We start from the raw sequence: 23,768 nt of genomic DNA, 5'->3' as shown, positions 1-23,768 counted from the left end.
TTATAGCAAAGTTTTGATGAAACCAAATTTAATGTCAGCACTTATTTTGGATTTGGTATTGGGTAAATACAAAATGTTTTAAAGTTACGCTTCTATTATATATTTATATTTATATTTCCATTTCCATACTACAATAATTATACAGTTTTATTTTCAACTAAGCTTAAGCAAACACGAGTAAATTAACAACAACAAAACAGCTTTAGCAAGTGTAATGGCTGACACCACTGTGTATGTAACAGACAGGTGTTCAGCATCGAGCCCGAGCCACACGCCGCGCACATGAGCACCGTCAAGCAATCTGTCCTCGATGGCACGTCAAAATGGAGCGCCAAGATAGCTATCACAGGTTCGCTGGTAACTGTGTCAATGTTTCTACCCACAGCCAGGAGACGGCAGCGGACCAGCGAAGATCCCGCCCAGCCCAACACACACACCACACTTAAACTTTTCGTCTTTCGTTTCATGTGGCGGCCAGGCGGACTTTTAACGTCGATCCAGACACTCACATAGACAGCCTCGAACAGGCAGAGCAGGTCACTATAGAGGGAACGTCAAAATGGTCATGCAAGATCGCCATTACAGGTTTGCGGTGGTCTTTCGCGGCTCCGGACCGCACGTTCGCAACTTTGGCTCTATTAGACAGATTCTCTTCGCCTGACTTCTGAGTGCGTTCTTTGATAACTGCAAAACCATTTATTTTAACTACTTACATAAGTAAGCTTAAAAAAGAAAACATAATGAGTAGATGAGTAGACATCTACTCATTATGTTTTCTTTTTTAAGCTTACATATTTCAACCATAATTCTAGCGAACTCCTGTTATTTTTAAAATACGTTGCAGTTGTCAAGGAAATTTTGCATACCCTACTTGAATCCCTACTAACCCAAACCAATCACGGTCGTCTTGCACCGCCTCTGATCACATTCATCAACAAATCGTAGTTAGGTTTCATTAAAACAGGAAATTCCACGAATCTCACACACCACCTTCTAACAATACAAGACTTAAGTCAATCATGCACATGGATTTATTTCCATTTGATTTAACACGAATTTATGCAAACACATGAATTAATAACAATGATCGCAAACTACTGACACGTCTGCTGGAATTACACAATTGCATGTATTTCACAAGAATAACACTTAACTGTTACTGTTACGAATGATTTCAGGAGCCTGCTTACTAACTTGCAAATGAAGAGCCCCGAATGTAACTATAACTTCTCTGATAGGTAGTCATAACCCTACACCTGTCTCCCAAATAGCTACACCCAAGTAACTTAAGTGAATGAAGTTTCAATTACTGAATGAAATAAGAGCATGACGAATGATAATACTTTTATCGAACTGATAGTAAAGATGCTGACGCCTTTACTTCTACATAATTATTACATTCATTCATTATTTTCGATTCGTGAAAATTCCGGATTCATTAGATTTGACTGCCGCGCATATCTTTTAGACCTCTTCTTTGAAACTTTCCTGGTCGAAGTTTGCATTAGAAGTTGCGATAATGTAGTCGCTATGATCTACTTGTTTTAGCATTGGAATTTGGGCATAGACAAAAAGTTTTGTAGTTTTTTGAAGCTAGTGTCTTCTTCTTGACCCCCAACCTCGTTAGACACGAATCCCGATTGTAGTGTTTCGACACGATCTTCACTTACACCGTTTTTAGTATAAAGGTAAGAATGTTTGCAGCACATTTACATTAAATGCTAATGTGACATGTCACCTGACAATTTAAACGGCACGACAGAAAAATTATAAATATTATAATACATATCTACCTATAATATTATTTTACCATTTCTTATTATAAGGAATTACACAAGCAGCGAGTTTGACCTTTGCAAGATTTAGTGGCAAGAGGTTTATCAGAAGTCGTTCGAGCTTGACATAGGTCGGCTTTGAAAGGTCCATTGAAAGCTCCTATGTAAATGTGGTACTAATGAGTCTTTGATAAATATCCCCTTTCGATCCTTTCACTTGCCGACAGGATATATTTAATAATAAATCAACCTGTACGCAGAGATAGCTTTATGCATTGGATTCTAAATATCGAGTATTTTATGTACCTTCTTATTATAGGCTAAATCTCAAATGCTTGGATGCTTCCTGAACTAATTTGTTTACTATATTGAAGCTTATTTTTTTACTAAAGTAGCCCTTCATGGGCAGTTATTTGTGCTCAAGGGTTAATCGCCAAAGATAAGAGTGGGACCTCGGACCCCTACGTCACTGTCCAAGTCAGCAAAGTCAAGAAGCGGACCAGAACTATGCCTCAAGAATTGAACCCCGTCTGGAACGAAAAATTTTACTTGTAAGTTGCATAGTTTAGTTCTCCTTTCCGCTTCTCGCTTTGTATTTGTACACGCTTATTTTGAAAAGTACGAGAGCAAATCGTAAATAATTTAGAGCTGGTAAATCCGATTTCGGGTTGTACTTACTTGCAATTTATGTTGGCATTGCGCGCGGTGTTTTGCTAATGTTGCGGTGCTATAAACAAGATTTAAAATGGCAGGGATTGTTAATGTTGATTATGAATTTTCCAGCGAGTGTCATAATTCATCGGACCGTATCAAAGTACGCGTGTGGGATGAGGACAACGACCTGAAATCTAAGCTTCGACAGAAGTTGACGAGGGAGTCTGACGATTTCCTGGGACAGACGATCATTGAAGTAAGTATTTAACTGTTCATCTGAATCATTAATGAAAAATAGCCTTGAATGATGAAGCTTCTACTAATGTGTCAACCACCCGCGGTGTGTAGCAACCGTTTGAATGGACGACATTAATCTCGTTTTGTGTTATGTCACAATATTCTTTCACAATTCCATCAAAGTCAGGCAAGCATGTGAATCTTATAAGTAGAAATAGAATATCACTAAAAAATACGTTTCACAATACAATTTGTAGATAAAGTATAAATCATAAAGTAAACAAAAAAACCTAAATCATACTTAACATGGAAAAAATGAATTTGTCCATGTCCAAGAAAGAAAGTTTTCAAAAACTACTTTAAAACTAAGATGCAATGATTGTAACTTAAAATGCTTACTCCCAGGTTCGAACCTTGTCCGGTGAGATGGACGTGTGGTACAACTTAGAGAAGCGGACAGACAAGTCGGCGGTGTCCGGCGCAATCCGGCTGCACATCAACGTCGAGATCAAGGGCGAAGAGAAGGTGGCGCCATATCATGTCCAGGTCAGTTACTCTCTATAATGTGTTTATAATCTGTATGATTTAACGCCATTACCTGTTTTAACATGTGTCTATAATAGGCATTTTTTTAGAACTCTTTTTTCAACTCAATTCTGTTCTACACAGCACAACCGAGGTTAAACCCACGATTTTTGACCACCACACACACATGAAAGGTTAAAACTGATTTAAATAATCAGCAGTGTCTTCTCCTACACCTTACATACCTGTGGTAGTGTGTGGTCTTTTTTAACATACCTACATGTCGTGGCTATCATAGCACTTATAATCCCAGGCCAAGCTCGGAGAACTCGTACTCGTAACATTGGACGACACACAGTTGCAAAGGTGCATACGCAGTTTATGAATGGAATTTACAGTTGTGTATATGTACGACCCTACCATTTTACTTTGGTATAAGTAACCTCTACACGTCTACACCCAAAGTGGCCAAAAGGTTCGTAGTTAAGCATTGTAAGATAACAATTTCCGTAATTCTAACCCACGTAAAATTATAACAAGTTTATGAAGGAGGGGTGTAGCAATTATAGGCTAAACTACCTATTTATTGGACCTTACCTTTCCGTCGCATTCTTATAAAACAATAACAGCTATCCACGAAGTCTCAACAGGTAGTTAAGGACGCTGGCATGCCGCCCTTTGGCCTTCTGCCAGCAGTAATCACGTGTTTCAACCAATTACAAACTTGACTGATGGAGATAGCGAACAGTTAAACATCCGTTCCGGTTTGTTGTCGACGTGTTGATTCAACTTAATGTAATTCAGGGGTCGGATGTAAATCCAAAGCGTTCATTACATGCGTGACTGGTGCTGTTAAATGGGGTTTCAAGAATCGCAATTATGTTGATAGGCGAAAATTTAATATTGATTTTCTTAATAAAGTATTGCAGCTAATCACAATGTGAAATGTCGCCTCACATTTTGAACTCGCTGTATCTTCGGGTACTATTCGGTGTTTCCATAGAAGGTAGGATCGCATAGAAGTGGTATACGCGTGCCTCCGTGAGGGACAAAACATACACAAATGCGACACTGTGATTGGTCGAATTCATTTGTTGCCCACCATTCTCCATACTAATAAAAAGGTGGGGAACAAACAAAAAGTGAGACTGTGACAAGGACAAGCCGCACCCGAATACCGCTTTCTCTGCTACTCCTACTGAAAGATACATAAGACTATCCCGTTCTGTCAGTTACCCCCACCACTCATGCCAGATCCAGGTATATCCTAGATTCATGGGTGTTTCGGTATTATATATTCGGTAGATATGTCAATTTAGTTGAACTGAATAAATATGAATTTCAATAATTTTAGAATATAGAATAGGCAGTACAAACTTGTACTTAACTCTTTATTTCTCACAATCCCAATTATAAATGTAATTTTAAATGCAGCACACATGTGAATATACATGACGCTGTTACGATGAATGCAAACGAGACCCCTATTAAAAATATTCTTCTTCATACCTACATAATACTAAACCACAATTGCTGACGTATCCTTCCTAATTTCATTCAAATTACCGTAATTTATTACAATCCTTGTTCGACTTCAATTCCGAACAAACAATCAAGTCTTGTACCAGATCGTTTATAAGAAGCCCTCGAATGCCTCAGTTCAATGGAGCAACTTTTTGCAGAATAAATGTGAAAAGTTCGCGCGGCTAACTAAGCGAAGTTGCTAATGCAAAAGAATAATTTCTTGCTCCGTATTCCTCTATAGAAAGCCCAGTATGCGAGTAACATTTCAAGCATGTTATCGTGAAGGGGCTCTTGAAATAGAATATTGATGTTAGCGAAGTCCACGTAAGGGTTAGCTACAGAAATAGGTAAGGTTCGTGCATGCATAATGGATGTATGCCAGGTTCTTGATTTTGTCCCCCGTTCCGTACGATCATGAATATCAAAAGTTAATTTATTATCCTTAAGATTAGTAGGAGTTTAAATAAGTCTATTAATATTACTGGGCACACTTGCATAAATCGGCCTTCTCCCACAAAACAGTGACTTGGGACACAAGTGTGTCCGTCACATCTGTCTGGCACATTATTGTGAGGGCGTACCGCGAAAACAAAAATTCACAAATTGCGGGGATCTTTCTCTTTTAGTCCATTGAAGGCGTAATTAAAGTGACAGAGAAAGATGTCCGCTGTTTGAGAACTTCGATTTTCGCGGTGATAGCCCAGTGAATATATGACGGGAATTAGGTACCTACAGATACTCGTATTATGTCTGCCGAAGATCTGTCTGCGGACAATATAAATGTGACTTGGAAATTGCAGTTCCATCACAAACCATGTCATGTAGGTGCATTGCACAACACAAGCATTATTTTAAATGCTGATGCAGTAATGTGTTTGGTCCACCACTAACGGTTCGTCCACAAATTCACCTCAACTTACAGTAACTACCGAGCTTTAAGCAAGCTTTTATGCAGGAAATTTCCACTGTCCCGAACAAAGTCGGCTTCAGGTGATGTGCAAGTATAATTCCGTGGGAGTGCGTCCAGCACTATGAGACTTAAAAATGTTTATGTTAACTTGAATATTTAAAAGTTCCACGTCTACAACGCTGCACCGTTCTGGTGTTTCAGAAGCGAAGCGCTTCTAAGTTTAAAAAATTATATAAAAACTTTTCTCATAACTCTTGTGTGTTGCAGCGCAATCCTTAAATCTTTGATGGGATAGAATGAAGTAGTTAGTAAATGGTTCTAATGATTATAGTTCGTTTTTTTTAGCATTAGAAAGAACTTGCAAGAAGGTTAGCGATTTTGACATGTCTTTTAATTGAAAAACGCTTTTTAAAAATCAAAAACTATTACTTATGAAAGCAGAAGAATATAAATGATCGTATTAGATTCATAATTGTTACATATTTGCCGTAACTTATTTTTAAAATGTGTTTTTCAATTAAAAGACACATCAAGATTGTTTACCTTATTTCTAATGCTAAAAAAACGAACTATAACTTTAAGACGCGCTATGACTAGATCCATTGTCGCATGTCGTATTTGCGATTAGATTTTTTAATTACGTACATGTATATCCTTTGGCTTTATTTAAACAATTATTTCAAAATATTAAATGGATTTATAAATAGGTGTTGTCGGGCATGCCATTGATTTAGAAGTCTAAGTCTAAGTCGGAAGTATTAAAATTTTACAAAATGTGATATAACAAATGTTAAATCAATTGGAATCAATTAACATTGACCAATGTGAAAGTACCGAAATGAGCAGATGAGGTGACTTTATACAAAAAATAACTATTGAAATACTGTCAATGATGTCATCATAGGTACACAGCTACACAAACAAAATGAATACAATACCTATTAGGTAAACACGATATCATTTATTCAATATTGAAATGAAATATGCAGCGAAAATAAACCGGAGAGTTGTAAAAGGGAAACAATTGTTAATATTAAAACGTATTGTTTATTCCGAATTCAGGCGCGCGGTGTTACGCTTCGGCGAGTCTTCCCTATCTCATTACTGAATTTTGTCGTATTTTTAATCAACTTTTGGAGTAGAAGATAAGATTGTTATCCGTATTCTTCTTTGTTTTGCGAAGACAATTGATAGCAGAGTGGAACTTGTTCACCATTTTGATGCAACACGATACGCAACTTGTTTTGCCTATCTGATAGTTGTCACACCTACAGCCACGTATACCCGTTGTCAATATAATATATAGAAACACGTATGAGGCAGTGACTATTCCTATAAATAAGCGTTTCGTTATCACTTAAAAACCAAATTGTGGTAGAAAACTCATTGGAAAGAAAAGCTAAAAGCAGGTGAAGTTTTGATATAATCCAATGCTACTAATAATTAGTCCACCAACAACAAAAAATGAGGGATAATTAGTCAATATAAGTACCTTCAACTGTCGTGTGAAGGAAGTTATGTTGAATTTTCAAATTACGCACGCGTACAGTCAAAGAATATAATTTCTGACCCATTTCGTACTTTGTCACAGTGACAATCAATATGAAAGTCGCCAGAGCCCTCACACAATTGTCACTGTGACAGGGTACAAAATGGGTCGGAAATTAAATTCTTTGACTGTACATGATAATTATTAATTTTAATTAGATGTTCTTATGATATAGATGTAAATACAGTTCAAAGTAATTAAGTTGTATTATTTAAAATAACAAAATATTAAAAAAAAATATATACAAAAATACTGTCGAGGGTCTTTTCAAATCGAATCTCACAACAGCCTTCAAGTACAAAGCCAACAATACAAGGCATGCTCTAGGTCGTACAGAAAAAGATACAATCTTGCAAGATTCTGTGCACGACGTCCCGCCGCTCTCGAGGTTTCATTTCAAATCCATGTTATTAAAAGTTACGGCTCCTTCACTACCTACTCTAGTCATCTGTATTGGATAAAAAGCGTGTCCTAGTTTGATAAGCTCTGCTTAATGTAACACTTAACGTAACAATTATTCCGGGAAAAATTAATTAACATTGTGTAATTACGTGAATGGTTTTATTTCAAGGTAAAAATAGACGACCTATGAATAAAAGTTTTGTTTCAGACTTTTATATAGATCTCTTGATAATTGTATAACCTTCGCTCAATAAAAAACAAATTCAAACGTACATTTATAAATAATATTTATAAAAGCTAATTTTATTTCAATGATAGAAATAAGGTTGAAATAGTTTAATTTGTCAACGATAAAATCGTATTTATATTTCTTAATGTTTTTATTTTGACAACATTATTTATATATAGAGATGTGTGCGAATCATAGTAATGGTCAAGAATTAATTTAAAAAAACTACACTTATATTAAGCCATGTATTTAAAATTAATAAATAAAAGTATAAAAACGAAATAACGGGTAAACGAGAATGTTATGTAACTAGTATAATGTCGCATGCTACTTAAACATAAAATGGTATACTTAACCCGTGAAATGTTTTGCGACCCGTCGCCATGTAAATTGATGATCCTAAACTTATTAGTGTTCCAACAGTTTACAGTGGTGAGTCGGAAACTTTATAATTTCCTCGTTAGCGCTCCTCACAATAAAGCGTAATTAGCAATTAAAGGACTTGCAATACGTGACGGGGTTAGTTTATTTGAAGAGTGCAGTTTATTTGTTTATTTTTATCTCTGATGTAAACATAAGTTTATTAACAGTTTAACATTTTGTATTTATTGCGACTAGCTAGTTGGATAAGGGGTTTGTTATTAGAAATTATTTATTTTAGCAATTTAGGTAATTATGTGTGAGTGGACGGATGTTCATAATGTAATATATGAAAGATGAGATAATATAATGAGATAAAATACAATTTCTTTCATTGAAGTAGATAAATAGTACATTATTGTCGAGGCTCGGAAGTAGCTACTTGCAGGCTGAGGATTCGTTTTAAACGGACGACCTTGGGAGTCCGTTTAATTGAATCCGAAGCCAGCAAGTAGCCTTCCAGCCGAGTCATATATAGTGCTTTTCTCAAAAATGGTGCAAGAAATATAAATATCATAGAAATATTTTACAAAAGCAACGTTCTTACATATATATTTTGACAGAATAAAACCCTTGCCGCCTTTTTATTTTTTTTAATAAAAAAATAGAAGTGTATTTTTCTGCCAAAAATACGCCAACCTATTTGAGACATCTAAATAGTCGTGGTACTCATTTCTCTGTTTGGCTGATTTCATTCATCTGTTTGGCTGTTTAATGGGCCTGTGCCTTCATTTGATATGGTAATTTCAACTTTTAAAAAGTTTGGAACTCGACAAATAATGGAATTTGTATGCAACATTGCAGTCCCAAAATCGAGACTGCAATGTTTTTAACTTTTTAATTTTTGTCTGACCATAAACTACGCGCTTCGCGACCAATTTTTTAGACGGCAAAGTCGACTTTGCCGTCCATTTTTGAGAAAAATAGATTTTCTTCCTAGAGATAGAGAGGCGTTTTAGGTGCCCTCATAGTCTATGTTACATATATGTCTTATTTGGGCACTTTTTAGGGTTCCGTAGCCAAATGGCAAAAAACGGAACCCTTATAGATTCGTCATGTCTGTCTGTCTATCTGTCTGTCTGTCCGTCCGTATGTCACAGCCACTTTGTTCCGAAACTATAAGCACTATACTGTTGAAACTTGGTAAGTAGATGTATTCTATAAACCGCATTAAGATTTTCATACAAAAATAGAAAAAAAACAATAAATTTTTAGGGTTCCCCATACATAGAACTGAAACTCAAAAATTTTTTTTTCGTCAAACCCATACGTGTGGGGTATCTATGGATAGGTCTTCAAAAATGATATTGAGGTTTCTAATATCATTTTCTTCTAAACTGAATAGTTTACGCGAGAGACACTTCCAAAGTGGTAAAATGTGTGTCCCCCCCCCCCCCTGTAACTTCTAAAATAAGAGTATGATAAAACTAAAAAAAATATATGATGTACCATGCAAACTTCCACCGAAAATTGGTTTGAACAAGATTTGGTAAGTAGTTTTTTTTTAATACGTCATAAACCGTAAACCGCAATTTTATTATGTTACTTGCTGTTACGGAACCCTTCATGGGCGAGTCCGACTCGCACTTGGCCGCTTTTTTCGCTTGGCACTGCTCGTCTCCAGTTTTGTGGTCAAACGTAACTCCAATTATTAGAAGTAGTAGTAATGTGGTACAAGGTAACTCGTATTGTAGTTTTAAAATGGACAACATTAAAAGTTTTAGGTAAAATTACTATTAATGTGGTACTTACCTTCTGTGCTTACATTACCCCACAATAAATGGCACTGAGTGTATGGTTTTCTCCTATTTCAAGCATATATGGTGCAGACATAGACTATTATGAATCCTCTAGACGGAGTTTAGGGCAATTCATGAAACCGATGCTACCAAAAATGCGGGGGACGAGGTGAGCTAGGTCCCGTGCCGTGATTGGAACGTTCAAAGACAGGGACACACAAAGACACTTTCGACTCGAAAATGGAGTAAAACTACCGTATATAGTGGCAGAGGGGGTAAAGCTACTATGCTCAGTCTGGAGGATGTCTTGTCTGTGGGTGCAGAATAGTGTACGCGACTCTTATATCTGTCAGTGGCAGAACGCAATCAGAGGCGCCTTTGTTTCCGCGCTTTAGTAAAATTCTTTCAGTTGTCTGGGCTGGAACGATTATGCGGCATGTTTTTTTTAAACATGTTTACGACATTACAGTTGCGACCAATGTGTATTTAATAATCATTTTGTAGACGAATTAAAGCTCAATTTCACATCCAAAAAAGCAACGTTTAAAAGTTTTAGTTAGTATTATTTTGCGTAACGCTTTTTTTTACTATTTCCTAACATCAAAGTTACAAGCAACCTTTCTGTGTATAAACTATAATCTCCAAATGAAACAAAAACTGGTGCAATTGATAAGGAACTATGTTTTTTAGGATTACTATAATAAAAAGCTACTTTTAATTTAATAGATAATTATCAGTTTAATTTAACAATTTCAACACATATCAGTGAAAGAAAATGGCGTTCTAAAACTTTAATCCTTTGTCGAAAGATGGCAATAAATTTACTGTGACTACAAAATTTACTGTGACAATAGTCAATAATCCAACAAGTAACGTCACGTCAATGTTACGCAATGATAAGTGGCAGCAATGTTCAAGTCGCCACGCCCTCTTTGCAAAGGTATAATTTTCTATGCACGCCTCCATGTAACCTGCAAGTAAAGTAATATGTAGGTATTATGTATTTTTCTTTAAACTGTAGCAATTGTCCTATTACACTGTTTGCTAAATATTATTATTGCGTCGGAGCGTGCACGGCCAGTAATTCTGTATAACCATAAAGACCCTAATTACCTACGCAGCATTCAAAATTGTTGTGTCAGTATACCTCACTTAGCCGAAATTATTTTACCAGAGTACCTTAAATTTGCAGGACTAAAATTTTATTACAAGCAAGGTAATTTTATTTCATAACGAGCCGGACATTTACGTATTTTGGAATTAGTCGGCAGAGTTGAATACAGCTATTACTTTTAATTAAATATTTGGTTAGTTTTGTCTTTATTTAAATTTGTGGTTAATTTTGGTATAATTTTAAGATTATAAATAAATATCAAATCATTGAAATATAATATTGTGTTTGCGGCTTATACACGGTGTAACATGAGGAAACCGAATAATTTTAACCACGCATTTCTGAGGTCAAAAGAAGTAAAAAATGTAATATGAGTTTAGGTCAATTTCGGCAAAAAAATTTTTTAAATTGATAATATCTCTGAAACTAGGCGAATTTCAAAAAAGTTTATAGGACATTTTTGTCTCTAAATATGATCAGGAATACGCTTTTAAAATTATTCGGTTTACTCATGTTACACCGTGTATGTGAATTGTTGTAACTATTATGAATACAATTCTAAGAAAAATTACGAACAAAGTTGTAATTATTATTTAAAGACGTAGAAATCACATGCAAACTACGGTCTGAAAACAGTAACTCCAGTTGGCACGTTTTCGTCATTTGCTACAAAGAAAACAAGTCTCGGGCCACTTAACCATGCTATTAACGAGCTTTTCTGTATAGCTTAATTACTTATGCACATTATGCCTGTAAAAAGCCTTAACTATATCTCCAATTCGCGGTATTTTGAAATAAACCTTATTTTAAATGTATCAGGGATACTTTTACGACGGTACGATTGAGGTATTAGGTTGCCGGTTCGTTTAAAAAGGGTCGATGGTCACTGTTCTCACGCAAGCAACTTCTAATTGCATTACTCCGCTTTTTTCGCTTGGCACTGCTCGTCTCCAGTTTTGTGGTCAAACGTAACTCCAATTATTAGAAGTAGTAGTAATGTGGTACAAGGTAACTCGTATTGTAGTTTTAAAATGGACAACATTAAAAGTTTTAGGTAAAATTACTATTAATGTGGTACTTACCTTCTGTGCTTACATTACCCCACAATAAATGGCACTGAGTGTATGGTTTTCTCCTATTTCAAGCATATATGGTGCAGACATAGACTATTATGAATCCTCTAGACGGAGTTTAGGGCAATTCATGAAACCGATGCTACCAAAAATGCGGGGGACGAGGTGAGCTAGGTCCCGTGCCGTGATTGGAACGTTCAAAGACAGGGACACACAAAGACACTTTCGACTCGAAAATGGAGTAAAACTACCGTATATAGTGGCAGAGGGGGTAAAGCTACTATGCTCAGTCTGGAGGATGTCTTGTCTGTGGGTGCAGAATAGTGTACGCGACTCTTATATCTGTCAGTGGCAGAACGCAATCAGAGGCGCCTTTGTTTCCGCGCTTTAGTAAAATTCTTTCAGTTGTCTGGGCTGGAACGATTATGCGGCATGTTTTTTTTAAACATGTTTACGACATTACAGTTGCGACCAATGTGTATTTAATAATCATTTTGTAGACGAATTAAAGCTCAATTTCACATCCAAAAAAGCAACGTTTAAAAGTTTTAGTTAGTATTATTTTGCGTAACGCTTTTTTTTACTATTTCCTAACATCAAAGTTACAAGCAACCTTTCTGTGTATAAACTATAATCTCCAAATGAAACAAAAACTGGTGCAATTGATAAGGAACTATGTTTTTTAGGATTACTATAATAAAAAGCTACTTTTAATTTAATAGATAATTATCAGTTTAATTTAACAATTTCAACACATATCAGTGAAAGAAAATGGCGTTCTAAAACTTTAATCCTTTGTCGAAAGATGGCAATAAATTTACTGTGACTACAAAATTTACTGTGACAATAGTCAATAATCCAACAAGTAACGTCACGTCAATGTTACGCAATGATAAGTGGCAGCAATGTTCAAGTCGCCACGCCCTCTTTGCAAAGGTATAATTTTCTATGCACGCCTCCATGTAACCTGCAAGTAAAGTAATATGTAGGTATTATGTATTTTTCTTTAAACTGTAGCAATTGTCCTATTACACTGTTTGCTAAATATTATTATTGCGTCGGAGCGTGCACGGCCAGTAATTCTGTATAACCATAAAGACCCTAATTACCTACGCAGCATTCAAAATTGTTGTGTCAGTATACCTCACTTAGCCGAAATTATTTTACCAGAGTACCTTAAATTTGCAGGACTAAAATTTTATTACAAGCAAGGTAATTTTATTTCATAACGAGCCGGACATTTACGTATTTTGGAATTAGTCGGCAGAGTTGAATACAGCTATTACTTTTAATTAAATATTTGGTTAGTTTTGTCTTTATTTAAATTTGTGGTTAATTTTGGTATAATTTTAAGATTATAAATAAATATCAAATCATTGAAATATAATATTGTGTTTGCGGCTTATACACGGTGTAACATGAGGAAACCGAATAATTTTAACCACGCATTTCTGAGGTCAAAAGAAGTAAAAAATGTAATATGAGTTTAGGTCAATTTCGGCAAAAAAATTTTTTTAAATTGATAATATCTCTGAAACTAGGCGAATTTCAAAAAAGTTTATAGGACATTTTTGTCTCTAAATATGATCAGGAATACGCTTTTAAAATTATTCGGTTTACTCATGTTACACCGTGTATGTGAATTGTTGTAACTATTATGAATACAATTCTAAGAAAAATTACGAACAAAGTTGTAATTATTATTTAAAGACGTAGAAATCACATGCAAACTACGGTCTGAAAACAGTAACTCCAGTTGGCACGTTTTCGTCATTTGCTACAAAGAAAACAAGTCTCGGGCCACTTAACCATGCTATTAACGAGCTTTTCTGTATAGCTTAATTACTTATGCACATTATGCCTGTAAAAAGCCTTAACTATATCTCCAATTCGCGGTATTTTGAAATAAACCTTATTTTAAATGTATCAGGGATACTTTTACGACGGTACGATTGAGGTATTAGGTTGCCGGTTCGTTTAAAAAGGGTCGATGGTCACTGTTCTCACGCAAGCAACTTCTAATTGCATTACTCCCGGCGTTCATAGTGAGACCGAGGAATTTTATACGTTCAAGAATTTTACTGTGGAAAATAGCAGAGTAGTGGTGAAATATTGTGTTAGTGAACAAAGGAGCAAATAAGTGTAGTGGCAGTATTTGTACGATAATATTAGGGCGATGATTGTGATTTCAATTCGATTCTTTAACGACTTACCTAGAATTTTCGTGAAATATTTTCTTGAAGCTCTGTACGGAATTCTAATAAACCTAATAAAGAAAATTTTACGTCCAAAGATAACACTGCAAAATTACTTTCAAATAATACTGCCATACAGCTAAGAACCTTTTAGCTGATTCTTAAGACGGGGTCAAGTGTAATCCGAGGAAGGTGACAAAGTAATATCCACTTAAGCTCAGTTGGGTGCTCAGCGAACCTCGCATGTATTTGATTGTATATACATCTCCACCCCTTATCCCCACCATTCTGCGAACTTTTGGACCTCCGTTCGTAATAATATTTTGCGATAAGCCTTTAATAGTGGATAAGTGTTTTCGACAATCAATAACTAGAGTTCGAATGAATGTGAGTGAATAGTACTTTCGTCTAGATCTCTTCTCGAGTTAATATTGATTTTATAGATAAAGGACCCCGCAGCAAACATAGGGAAAAAGTGGTTTCAGTTCAATCTCACGAAATTTTAGTATGATTTTAATTTGGCTCTCGTGATTATTTTTTTGTATGGGCACATCTCTCTCAGAAGTATACTTTCAGAAATAATCGAGAATATAATTTTCTATTAACACGACATGTTTTCTAAAATCGATATTTTGTTATGACACGCACTGACAGTTATTGACGTTATAAGGTGCAGCCAACAACTGTCAGGAGGAGGAATTACGTAAAAATGGTTAACAAACACATATTTTGTATAAAACAATTACATCGATTATTTCTGAAAGTATACTTCTGAGAGAGTTGTGCCCATACAAAAAAATAATCAGGAGAAAATTGACATCATACTAAAATTTCGTGAGATTTAACTGAAACCACTTTTTCCCTATATTTGTTGTATAGGAGAGCTGGCACGAATGGTTTGAAAGAGTCATGCACACATAGATATTTATATATATGTGTTCATGACAAAATGCTTACATACAAGTTGATTAAATATTACCTACTCGTAATAATCGCGTATTTAGATAATTCTGTTTTATAGCCACCAAAAGGCAATGAAAATCAATGCTTATTTTGTTTTAAATAATCAAATACCTACATTAAAAAGATATCTCGAGATTGTTCCGATGTTGTTTTACCGATTTCTGAACCAAGATTATAGAAGCCATTAAAAAACCAAATAAAAAAAGTGTATAAATAATGATTGAGGACAAATAACCACTGATTGAAGACATATACTTTTCCTACGTAACCCTAAAAAAGTGATTACTTTTTACTCTCGGAAAACAAAAGAGCATGTAACTAGTAATTGAAAGAAACTTTTATTAATAACACATAATCTAAACATAAAAGTAATTAAAAACTAAACCAAACTAGTTATTTATAAAAAATATTAGGAAGTATAGTAAAGGAAACTTAAAAATGACACTCAAAAGTGCATTCCTGAATTTAGGTACAGTCGACGTCAAAGATATGTTTACATTTTTCGCCTTATCACAAAGGAGTAAGGTGCAAAAGTGTAAACATATCTTTGACGCCGACTGTACCTTATACGAGTATAAATAGGTGCATTACTGGCTGTGAATATTACAATCACCAATATTATTAAGTAGGTAAAGGGGTTTTGCACTGAAAACCTTTTTTTACAGTGCGAAGTTAAATCATAAATCATTTATTTGCTTGAAAAGGGCACAGTTACAGATGTTCACGTCTGACTCAGAAGAAATGAATTAAGAAACTCCTATAATAATAATAGGTACTAAATTGTCTAAGGGCCCGATTCGGATTTTGAAATAGATATCTATTAGATATCCTTTAGGCATCACTAAGATACGATAACGATATGTTTAAGATCTAACCTGTCAAATTTGACATTTGCACGATTCTGGAGATACTCTTGAACGATTTCCACAGGATATGACTTAGAGATCCAATTCACATCTAATAGATATTACGTAAAAGTGACATTAGTTGCCCGAATTGCGCTGCAAAAGAGGTCTAGTTGATATCTAAACTATAACGTATCTAGAATGGATCTAGTACGTGTCGTCTCTTGTGAATATCTTGAACTTCGAATACCGCAGTAATACAATGGCGTATTGAAGACCCCGTTGAGAATTAATTTTATAAGTTGACTATTTCTGATAGATTTTATTCTTTTCATTATTTTATGTACATGATCAAGAATTTAAATTTAGATTGTTATTCTGAACAATTTAAAAACGCTCAAAATTTAATGGCTTACCTAATTTTGAATTCCCCCCGCGGCGCAATTGGGTCTGTAGACTCTGTAGTCTTTGCGTCCTGCTAGCGATCTTTCACTTGAATTTTACGCTCATAATGTTCGAGAAGGCTTTTCAGACAAATTGCGATGTTCTTCGATGAGTTTTGAGTGGGTATAGCGATGCCTAATTGGATTTTGAAATTTCATTATAAGAAACTGCTGGGCGAAATTATTTGTGATACGTACGTATTAATAAATGTTACTTACGATAATAGCGTAATATTTTTCATCAGTTAGACTGTTAGACAATAGCTGCCATCTTTTCATTCTCTGTGAGAAAAAGCGCGATTTATGAGCAACATTAAAATAAATGAGGTCGATCAGTACAAAAATGTGCGTTTGGACGATTTTTTTAGTCATTTTGTCTGGGATGAGGCTCGACAATCTCGACATAGGTACTGTTTTCTTGTCCAAAAAACGTGACACTTAAAATAAATAGCATTATTTTGTTTGGGAGATTTTTGTAATTTTATCGGTATTACAAAAATAATGTCCTGTGGTTAATATTACACATACTTATAGGCTTGAATTTAATACATTCCCCAGAGAAGAATCCAGTAAAAGCATAGATAATAATGTCACGCTAAAAGGCATTTTAATGGCTGGAAATGCCCCATTCTTCGAATAACAATGATGACGGTAATTAACGTTCGCTATTACATTAGACCCCTGACTGCCCGGGTGACGGCAAAAACGGATATTTCTGAATCAAAGGCGCTACTCTACGAGTATAAAGGTCAAATTATTAATATAACTATGTAGTTGTCGAGGCTTTTTTCTACACTATACTTAAAACCGAAATAAATCACAACGGTGTACAGTGAGCTGTGAAATCGCATTAAGAAATTATGAATGAAAATTAATTGATAAATACAATAGTTATTTGTTTTACAAGGGGGCAAAGTTGTTGTTTAACCGCTCGTGCTAATATTGATACCCGAGCGAGCGAAAGATTCCAAAATTGAACCACGAGCGTAGCGAGTGGTTCGAAAATGGAATCTTGAGCGTTGCGAGGGTTTCAAAACACGAGGGTTAAACAAAATTTGCCCCCGAGTGAAACACAAAATTTTTCACCACACCAAACCAAGGCAAATATTAAATGTAAAATATCAAACTACATCAAACCAAATCAAATCCAAATGAATGTTTTTAAATATTTATCATCCAAAAACATAATTTAAAAGTCAATTCTACCAGCAAACATAAGAAAACAACTCAAAATTTGCATTTGATTACTTTGCCTCACATGTGAATAAAACGCAACTTTGCTATCAGTTTTTGAAGTGTAAAGTAAGCCTTTCCGAGCTGGTGTGGTGAAAATATATTTATATGCATGGGTGCTCAGCTACGCTAATAGGTTTACTGACTGAACTATGGAGATAAAAAAATTAAGAACCGATAGCTGTTTATCATATATCTGTCTGTAGTGCAAAAGTAGGAGATACGATTCAAAACTTGTCAAAAATCGATGAAAACCTCGGGTAGCCCCTCTTAATAAGGAGGGATAATACTAACAAAAATACTTCACTTCAATATGATTGGGTCAATAATAAATATGGGCGCTTATGGCGTATAGTGCGGCAGTAGATATAGATACATTCTTGATGTTCTTATTTCAATAATAAATAAGAAAACGGGAGATATATACATCTCATGAATCACAGCCAATCGCTTTCGCTTCTGACAAATTTCCCTTTACCATAACCAATTCTATTTGCAATAAAATAATATGGCCAGCGTAGCTACCGTTTGTTCCGCATAATCTGTAAATCCGAACCCTGAAAATTGGCACCCGTCCAAACAGTAAGAAAAAAGATGGTATCGTGAAGGAAAACATAGTTTGATTAGCTCCTAAAAATATATAGAATATATATAGCGAATATGAGTATTTTAGGAAAATAGTCATCACAAGGGCCCTGTCATAAAATAATGAAACTGAAACTGTAATAATTGGTAACTTTTAATTGCAATAAACAGTAGATTTATGAATTACAATTATTTTGTAATTAACAATCGGTAACAGCAATTTATTAGTAAATTAAATGTACCTACCAAACAATCGACAATTTACAACTTTGGATATTTACAGACTATTATTTATTACGTATTTTATTAATACATATTACAGTAAAACCCTGCAAATTAATACTTTTTTTTTAATTTATTACTTGTAATAAGAACCACCAAAATTAAAAGGGGCACCTTTGAAACAGTTAATTTTAATGGCCATAAAATGCCGTAGCGTGAGAAAAAGTTTTTTGTCTTGAAACCACAACGTTTTTCTTAATGAACTTGTGAATTTATTACAACTATTAACAGTTAAAATTCTTAAGCGTATAGACGCTTACAGCTTGGCAAAAAAAGAGTAGAAATTAAAAAGTGGCAACACTGTAGTGTCGTTCCTACCATTTTTTAAAAGAAAACGGGATGACACTACAGTGTTGCCACTTTTTAATTTATACCCTTTTTTGCCAAGCCGTAAGTTTTTATGATTTAACTTATCATAATTTTACAATAATATTATCAATTTACTTTAGAAAAGGGTGTGGGTGGGTTTTACGCACCATAATGTCTTATTGGGCCCTATTCGGATTTTGAAATAGATATCTATTAGATATATCTTTTAGACATCACCAAGATACGATAACGATATGTTTAAGATATAACCTGTCAAATTTGACATTTGCGCGATTCTGGAGATAGGTACTCTTGAACGATTTCCACAGGATATAACTTAGAGATTCAATTCACATCTAATAGATATCTATCTAACGTAAAAGTGACATTGGTTGCCCGAATTGCGCTGCAAAAGAGAACTAGTTGATATCTAAACTATAACGTATCTAGAATGGATCTAGTACGTGTTGTCTCTTGTGAATATCTTGAGGTTCGAATACGACAGATTATTACTTGTTTTCTAAATTATTGTGGGTTCAACTAACGAGATTGACGTACCTTACCTTACACCACCTTCTCTGCACGTTCTATCGAACATCTTTTAATAATTCAGATTCGTCTCATTTTGTTCAAAAATTCAAGACATCTTGAATTGATTCCGACGACGCTTGACCCGAAAACCAATACCTAATGCCGTTTACGAAACACATATAGCATTATAAATCGTAGGACGCTGGTCGTTTACCTGCGAGGCCTCCATTTAAACCAATTTATCTTTCCTTGATTTATTAAAGGTCCCCTTAATTAAATGGGGTTCAAAATTGGCAAGCTCTGAGCAAATTACGAGCACGACACAATTAGATTAAGAACACATTGGAATAAGGTGAAGTACCCAACATATCATCATCATCATAACCAGAGCTCGGCAGGGGTGAGCCATTTTGACGTCACTGATGTCAAGTGTAGATATTAATATAGATACACTTTAGAAAGAAATATTAAAATAAGACTGTATTAATTATAATTAAGCTAAAATGACAATGCCTTAAGTACAAATAAACTTTAATAGTAGCATATGGATGGATAAACATATTATTTGAAGAGGTTTAGTAAAAAAGCTTGCTTTAAAATTCATTTCTTTTAATGCCGACGTAAAGATCGTAGCGGGAAGGCAGCCTAAATAAAATAATTTCTTTAGTTATTAAATTACACCACATATACCATCGAATGACAAGGCATGTCCATGTTGTGCAAACTCTGAAAACAGCTCACCCCCGCCGAGCTCTGATCATAACTTAAGAGCTTTGCTCTTGTCGGTGGAGCAATCGCCAATCATTTCTTTCTTGTGCCAGTCTTTTAATTTCCACATACGACGCATTATTTTTTATTTGGCTGAGATAAGTGATTCTAGGTCTCCCTTCTTCTCTTGTCTTTTCAATCCTGCCTTCCAGGATGTGTAGGAAAAAGTTATCATGCCGTATAAGGTGTCCTAACATCATGCCTCTCCTATTTCTTATTGCATTTAACAACCAATTCGAACTTTAAGATACGTCAGTTAATAGATCTAGAAAAGATATGGATTAAATATGTCAGTGTCAAATGTGACATTTCTAACAAAAACGTCACTTTTGACATTGACATATCTAATCCATATCTTTTCTAGATCTATTAACTGACGTATCTTAAAGTTCGAATTGGGCCGTCTAGCTGTTCCACGACTCTTCTCACATATTCGACCTTCTTCATGAAAAAGTAACTGAAAATAGTATTTTAATTTTAATTTTAATTTAACTGAACACGTACTATTTTAAAGACTAACCAGTTTTAGTCTAAGCCTAATGATTGCTGCTACTCAAAGATCGGCATACAAAAAAATCCCATTCAATTACCACAAAAGATACTTTAGTATTATCATGGCCATTATTTGAAATTCTACTACAGAAAATGTCCCCGGGACATTACAAATAATGTCCGTTCACGCTCAACTTTTCATCATAATGAGGGAAAGAGACAGCTGACTCAATTTCCCTAAAACTCTACTCAGCACTTTGCTTCAACCGTAAATGTTTCCGACTGTGATCGTTCTTTATGAGCTTATTACTTTTCGGGGAAAGTCTAGTACGTTTTCAGTTTTGTCGCACTAAGCACAAGTGTGTCGCTTAACTTCAAACTCGGGTAAATCCATTCGACAGTCTTATTCCTGTCTTTACCCGAGTTTGAAGTTAAGTGACTCAAGTGCACTAATTAATTTTAAATCTCATTGAGTTGTAGGTATAAGATATTGGACGGCAAAAAGAGGGCCAATTCCAGTTTTAGTTATGCAATCTGATTCCGATACAAGAGTGATTTGTCAGTGTTAAAGGTGACATTTCTTCAACCTAACCTAAACCAGGTAGACTCACAAGAGCTGGCGAGAGATTTTGTACTGAATTGTCAAAATCCTCATTATAAAAATCGCGCTAGATTTTGTAAATCAACCTATATACTATAAGCAACACACTTAATTGACCATTTAATTCGGTCAAATTATGCTCCTATGTATGGGGAAGGCAAACTAATTAATACCATTCTGAAACTAATGTTGTATATGATACCTTTGTGTATAACATGGTGCTTTACGTACACTAATGTACCTCACCCTCCCCCTGACGCAACCCCAACTTTTAGCATAATTTTACCGAATCAATAGGCAGATCTTATCTTCTTGCTTAAGGTTTATGAATAGTTATAGCCAACGACGGTAGGTAGGTACTGTAAATTCGGGTTACTTTGACCCAATGGAGGGTAACTTTGACCCACATGACTCATTTAAAAGGGTCTAAATCAAAACATGAAACATCATCACAGGTTAGCTAAAACAAACCTCATGGTATATTTCCATAATTATAGTGCAAGAATATTACTCGGTCCAGAGTAAATCTCAACGGCCAAAGTTACCCACCAGGACTAAATTAAGTAACCCAACTTTACAGCACTCATATAAGGGGACGGTAATAATCCCATTAATGTATACCTATATTATTATGTTCTTATCCATTGTCAGCCTTTAAATGAAGATGAATTACATCGTATTAGCGCCTTAAATTGTCCTTGAATTTACTCTTAAATGTTGTCTGACAATGTAACGAGAGTCTTCGGTATCAAGATTAATTAAAACCTTGAGCCGAGGCGCTCATAACTCGATGACGCTCCGTTTATTAATTATTAATTTTGCAGACGCATAATTAATTTTGTAGAATATTTTTGTTCAATTATTACTTCATGTGGTTTTTCAATGAAGAGGCCTCGTCCTACGGATATACTCGTATTTTCTTTTTATTAATACTCGCTCGTATTATTCAAAATTATAATGAGTTATTACCATTAAATTTGGCGCTGTGTGTTTAATTTAATACGGTTTAAATATACAGAAAAGGTTTAAAGTAAAATAACTCTCTCGGTAGTAATTCAACAAAGGAATTCCCTGGATAAAATTAGATTCCTTATCGGCCGACCACGGAATTTCTTTTGTGTAAGTAGGAATTTCCTTCGTATCACTAATTAGTTTTCCACGTTTTACCCACTAAGCGTCTTAATATAACAAGGAGGTCATGTACTTACAAAGGTCACTAGAATAACGTAAGGTTTTTCATCATCATCATCATCATCATCTCAGCCATAAGACGTCCACTGCTGAACATAGGCCTCCCCCTTAGCATGATGGGGGGTCGCCACGCTTGGCAGGCGGGTTGGCGATCGCAGTCGAGTACACCGAATTTGAGGGACGCTGCTGCCCGTCCACCGGTCTTGGACGTAGTTTAAGGACATACCCGGGTCCGTAAGGTTTTTACAGATACATAACATAATAAGTCTTAGGACCTATTAGTAGGGGAGCCCAGAGGGGATTTTTGTAGTTACTCGAGCGCGTCAGATTAAGATATGAGTGATATCTTGCTACCCCGTGTAGTCTACCTTTACCCCTTTTAGCCGTCTATGTTGACCCATTTGGTTGGTGGGGGATTCTACAAATTGTTAAGCAGATTGTGGATTTGGCAAATTAACGCTATAATTGTGCTTTTACTAAATCTGATAATTATTTGTACGCATTTCCTTAATCTGACGGTTACAATGTTAAAATTAGGCGTCAAACTTGTCTTCGTCAGATTAAGAAAATGCCTACAATAAGTGTTATATGGGGCATTATCCGTGAAAAGGGACCTTATTGTCGATGGCGCTTACGCCGCACATTATTCACGCGGCATTGTGTTTATATCGCATCGTTAATAATGGCGTAAGCACCATCGACAATAAGGTCCCTTTTCATAGATAACGTCACATATTAAGTTATAGAAAAAATATAGCATTAACCCTTAATCAAATATCGGTACATTATTTCCCACTTCATTCTAATTTACGAAATATTTTTTATCTTTTTAAAGACAGCACTCAGCGATACCAACCATACAGATTAAAAACATTCAAACAAACAATCTTAGCAACATTTTGAATTTGAAAAATGGCAACACTTTTCTAAAGGCCGCCATTTGTGACCATACGTCAAAGTCAATGTCAGTTGTTGTGATTTTTTTCGCAATAACGACAATTTTTTTAGTGTTTTGAGGTTAAGTGCGAAAAAAAATCTTGTAAGTGCACACACTGAATACTATCATAAACTAGACTTCTCTTCCTTGTGTTTTGCTGGAAAAGAATTGTGATGACGATATGATTTAGCCAAGATTTTAAGGTTTTAGTAAGTGGGTAATTATTTCCCATTGTTTGTTCC

The 23,768-nt window shown here is 35.1% G+C and overlaps 1 protein-coding gene across 8 annotated transcripts in view; it reads left to right on the top strand.

Annotated features, from left to right (window-relative positions):
* Window positions 1-23,768, top strand: part of LOC134669526 (protein unc-13 homolog B) — a 402,107-nt gene that overhangs the window by 355,450 nt on the left and 22,889 nt on the right. For 6 of the 8 annotated variants that reach the window (XM_063527129.1, XM_063527123.1, XM_063527127.1 and 3 more), the window contains 4 exons: window positions 243-349; window positions 2,185-2,326; window positions 2,559-2,685; window positions 3,072-3,212. In XM_063527129.1, coding sequence (XP_063383199.1) covers window positions 243-349; window positions 2,185-2,326; window positions 2,559-2,685; window positions 3,072-3,212 — 517 coding nt within the window. Of the gene's footprint in view, window positions 1-242; window positions 350-478; window positions 586-2,184; window positions 2,327-2,558; window positions 2,686-3,071; window positions 3,213-23,768 lie in introns of all 8 variants that reach the window. The other 2 variants (XM_063527128.1, XM_063527122.1) reach the window with 1 other exon arrangement.

This window comes from Cydia fagiglandana, chromosome 12 (genome assembly GCF_963556715.1).
Source record: "Cydia fagiglandana chromosome 12, ilCydFagi1.1, whole genome shotgun sequence".
Taxonomy (NCBI): domain Eukaryota; kingdom Metazoa; phylum Arthropoda; class Insecta; order Lepidoptera; family Tortricidae; genus Cydia; species Cydia fagiglandana.
The sequence above is the reverse complement of the archived record's forward strand: the minus strand, read 5'-3'. Positions and strand labels throughout refer to the sequence as shown.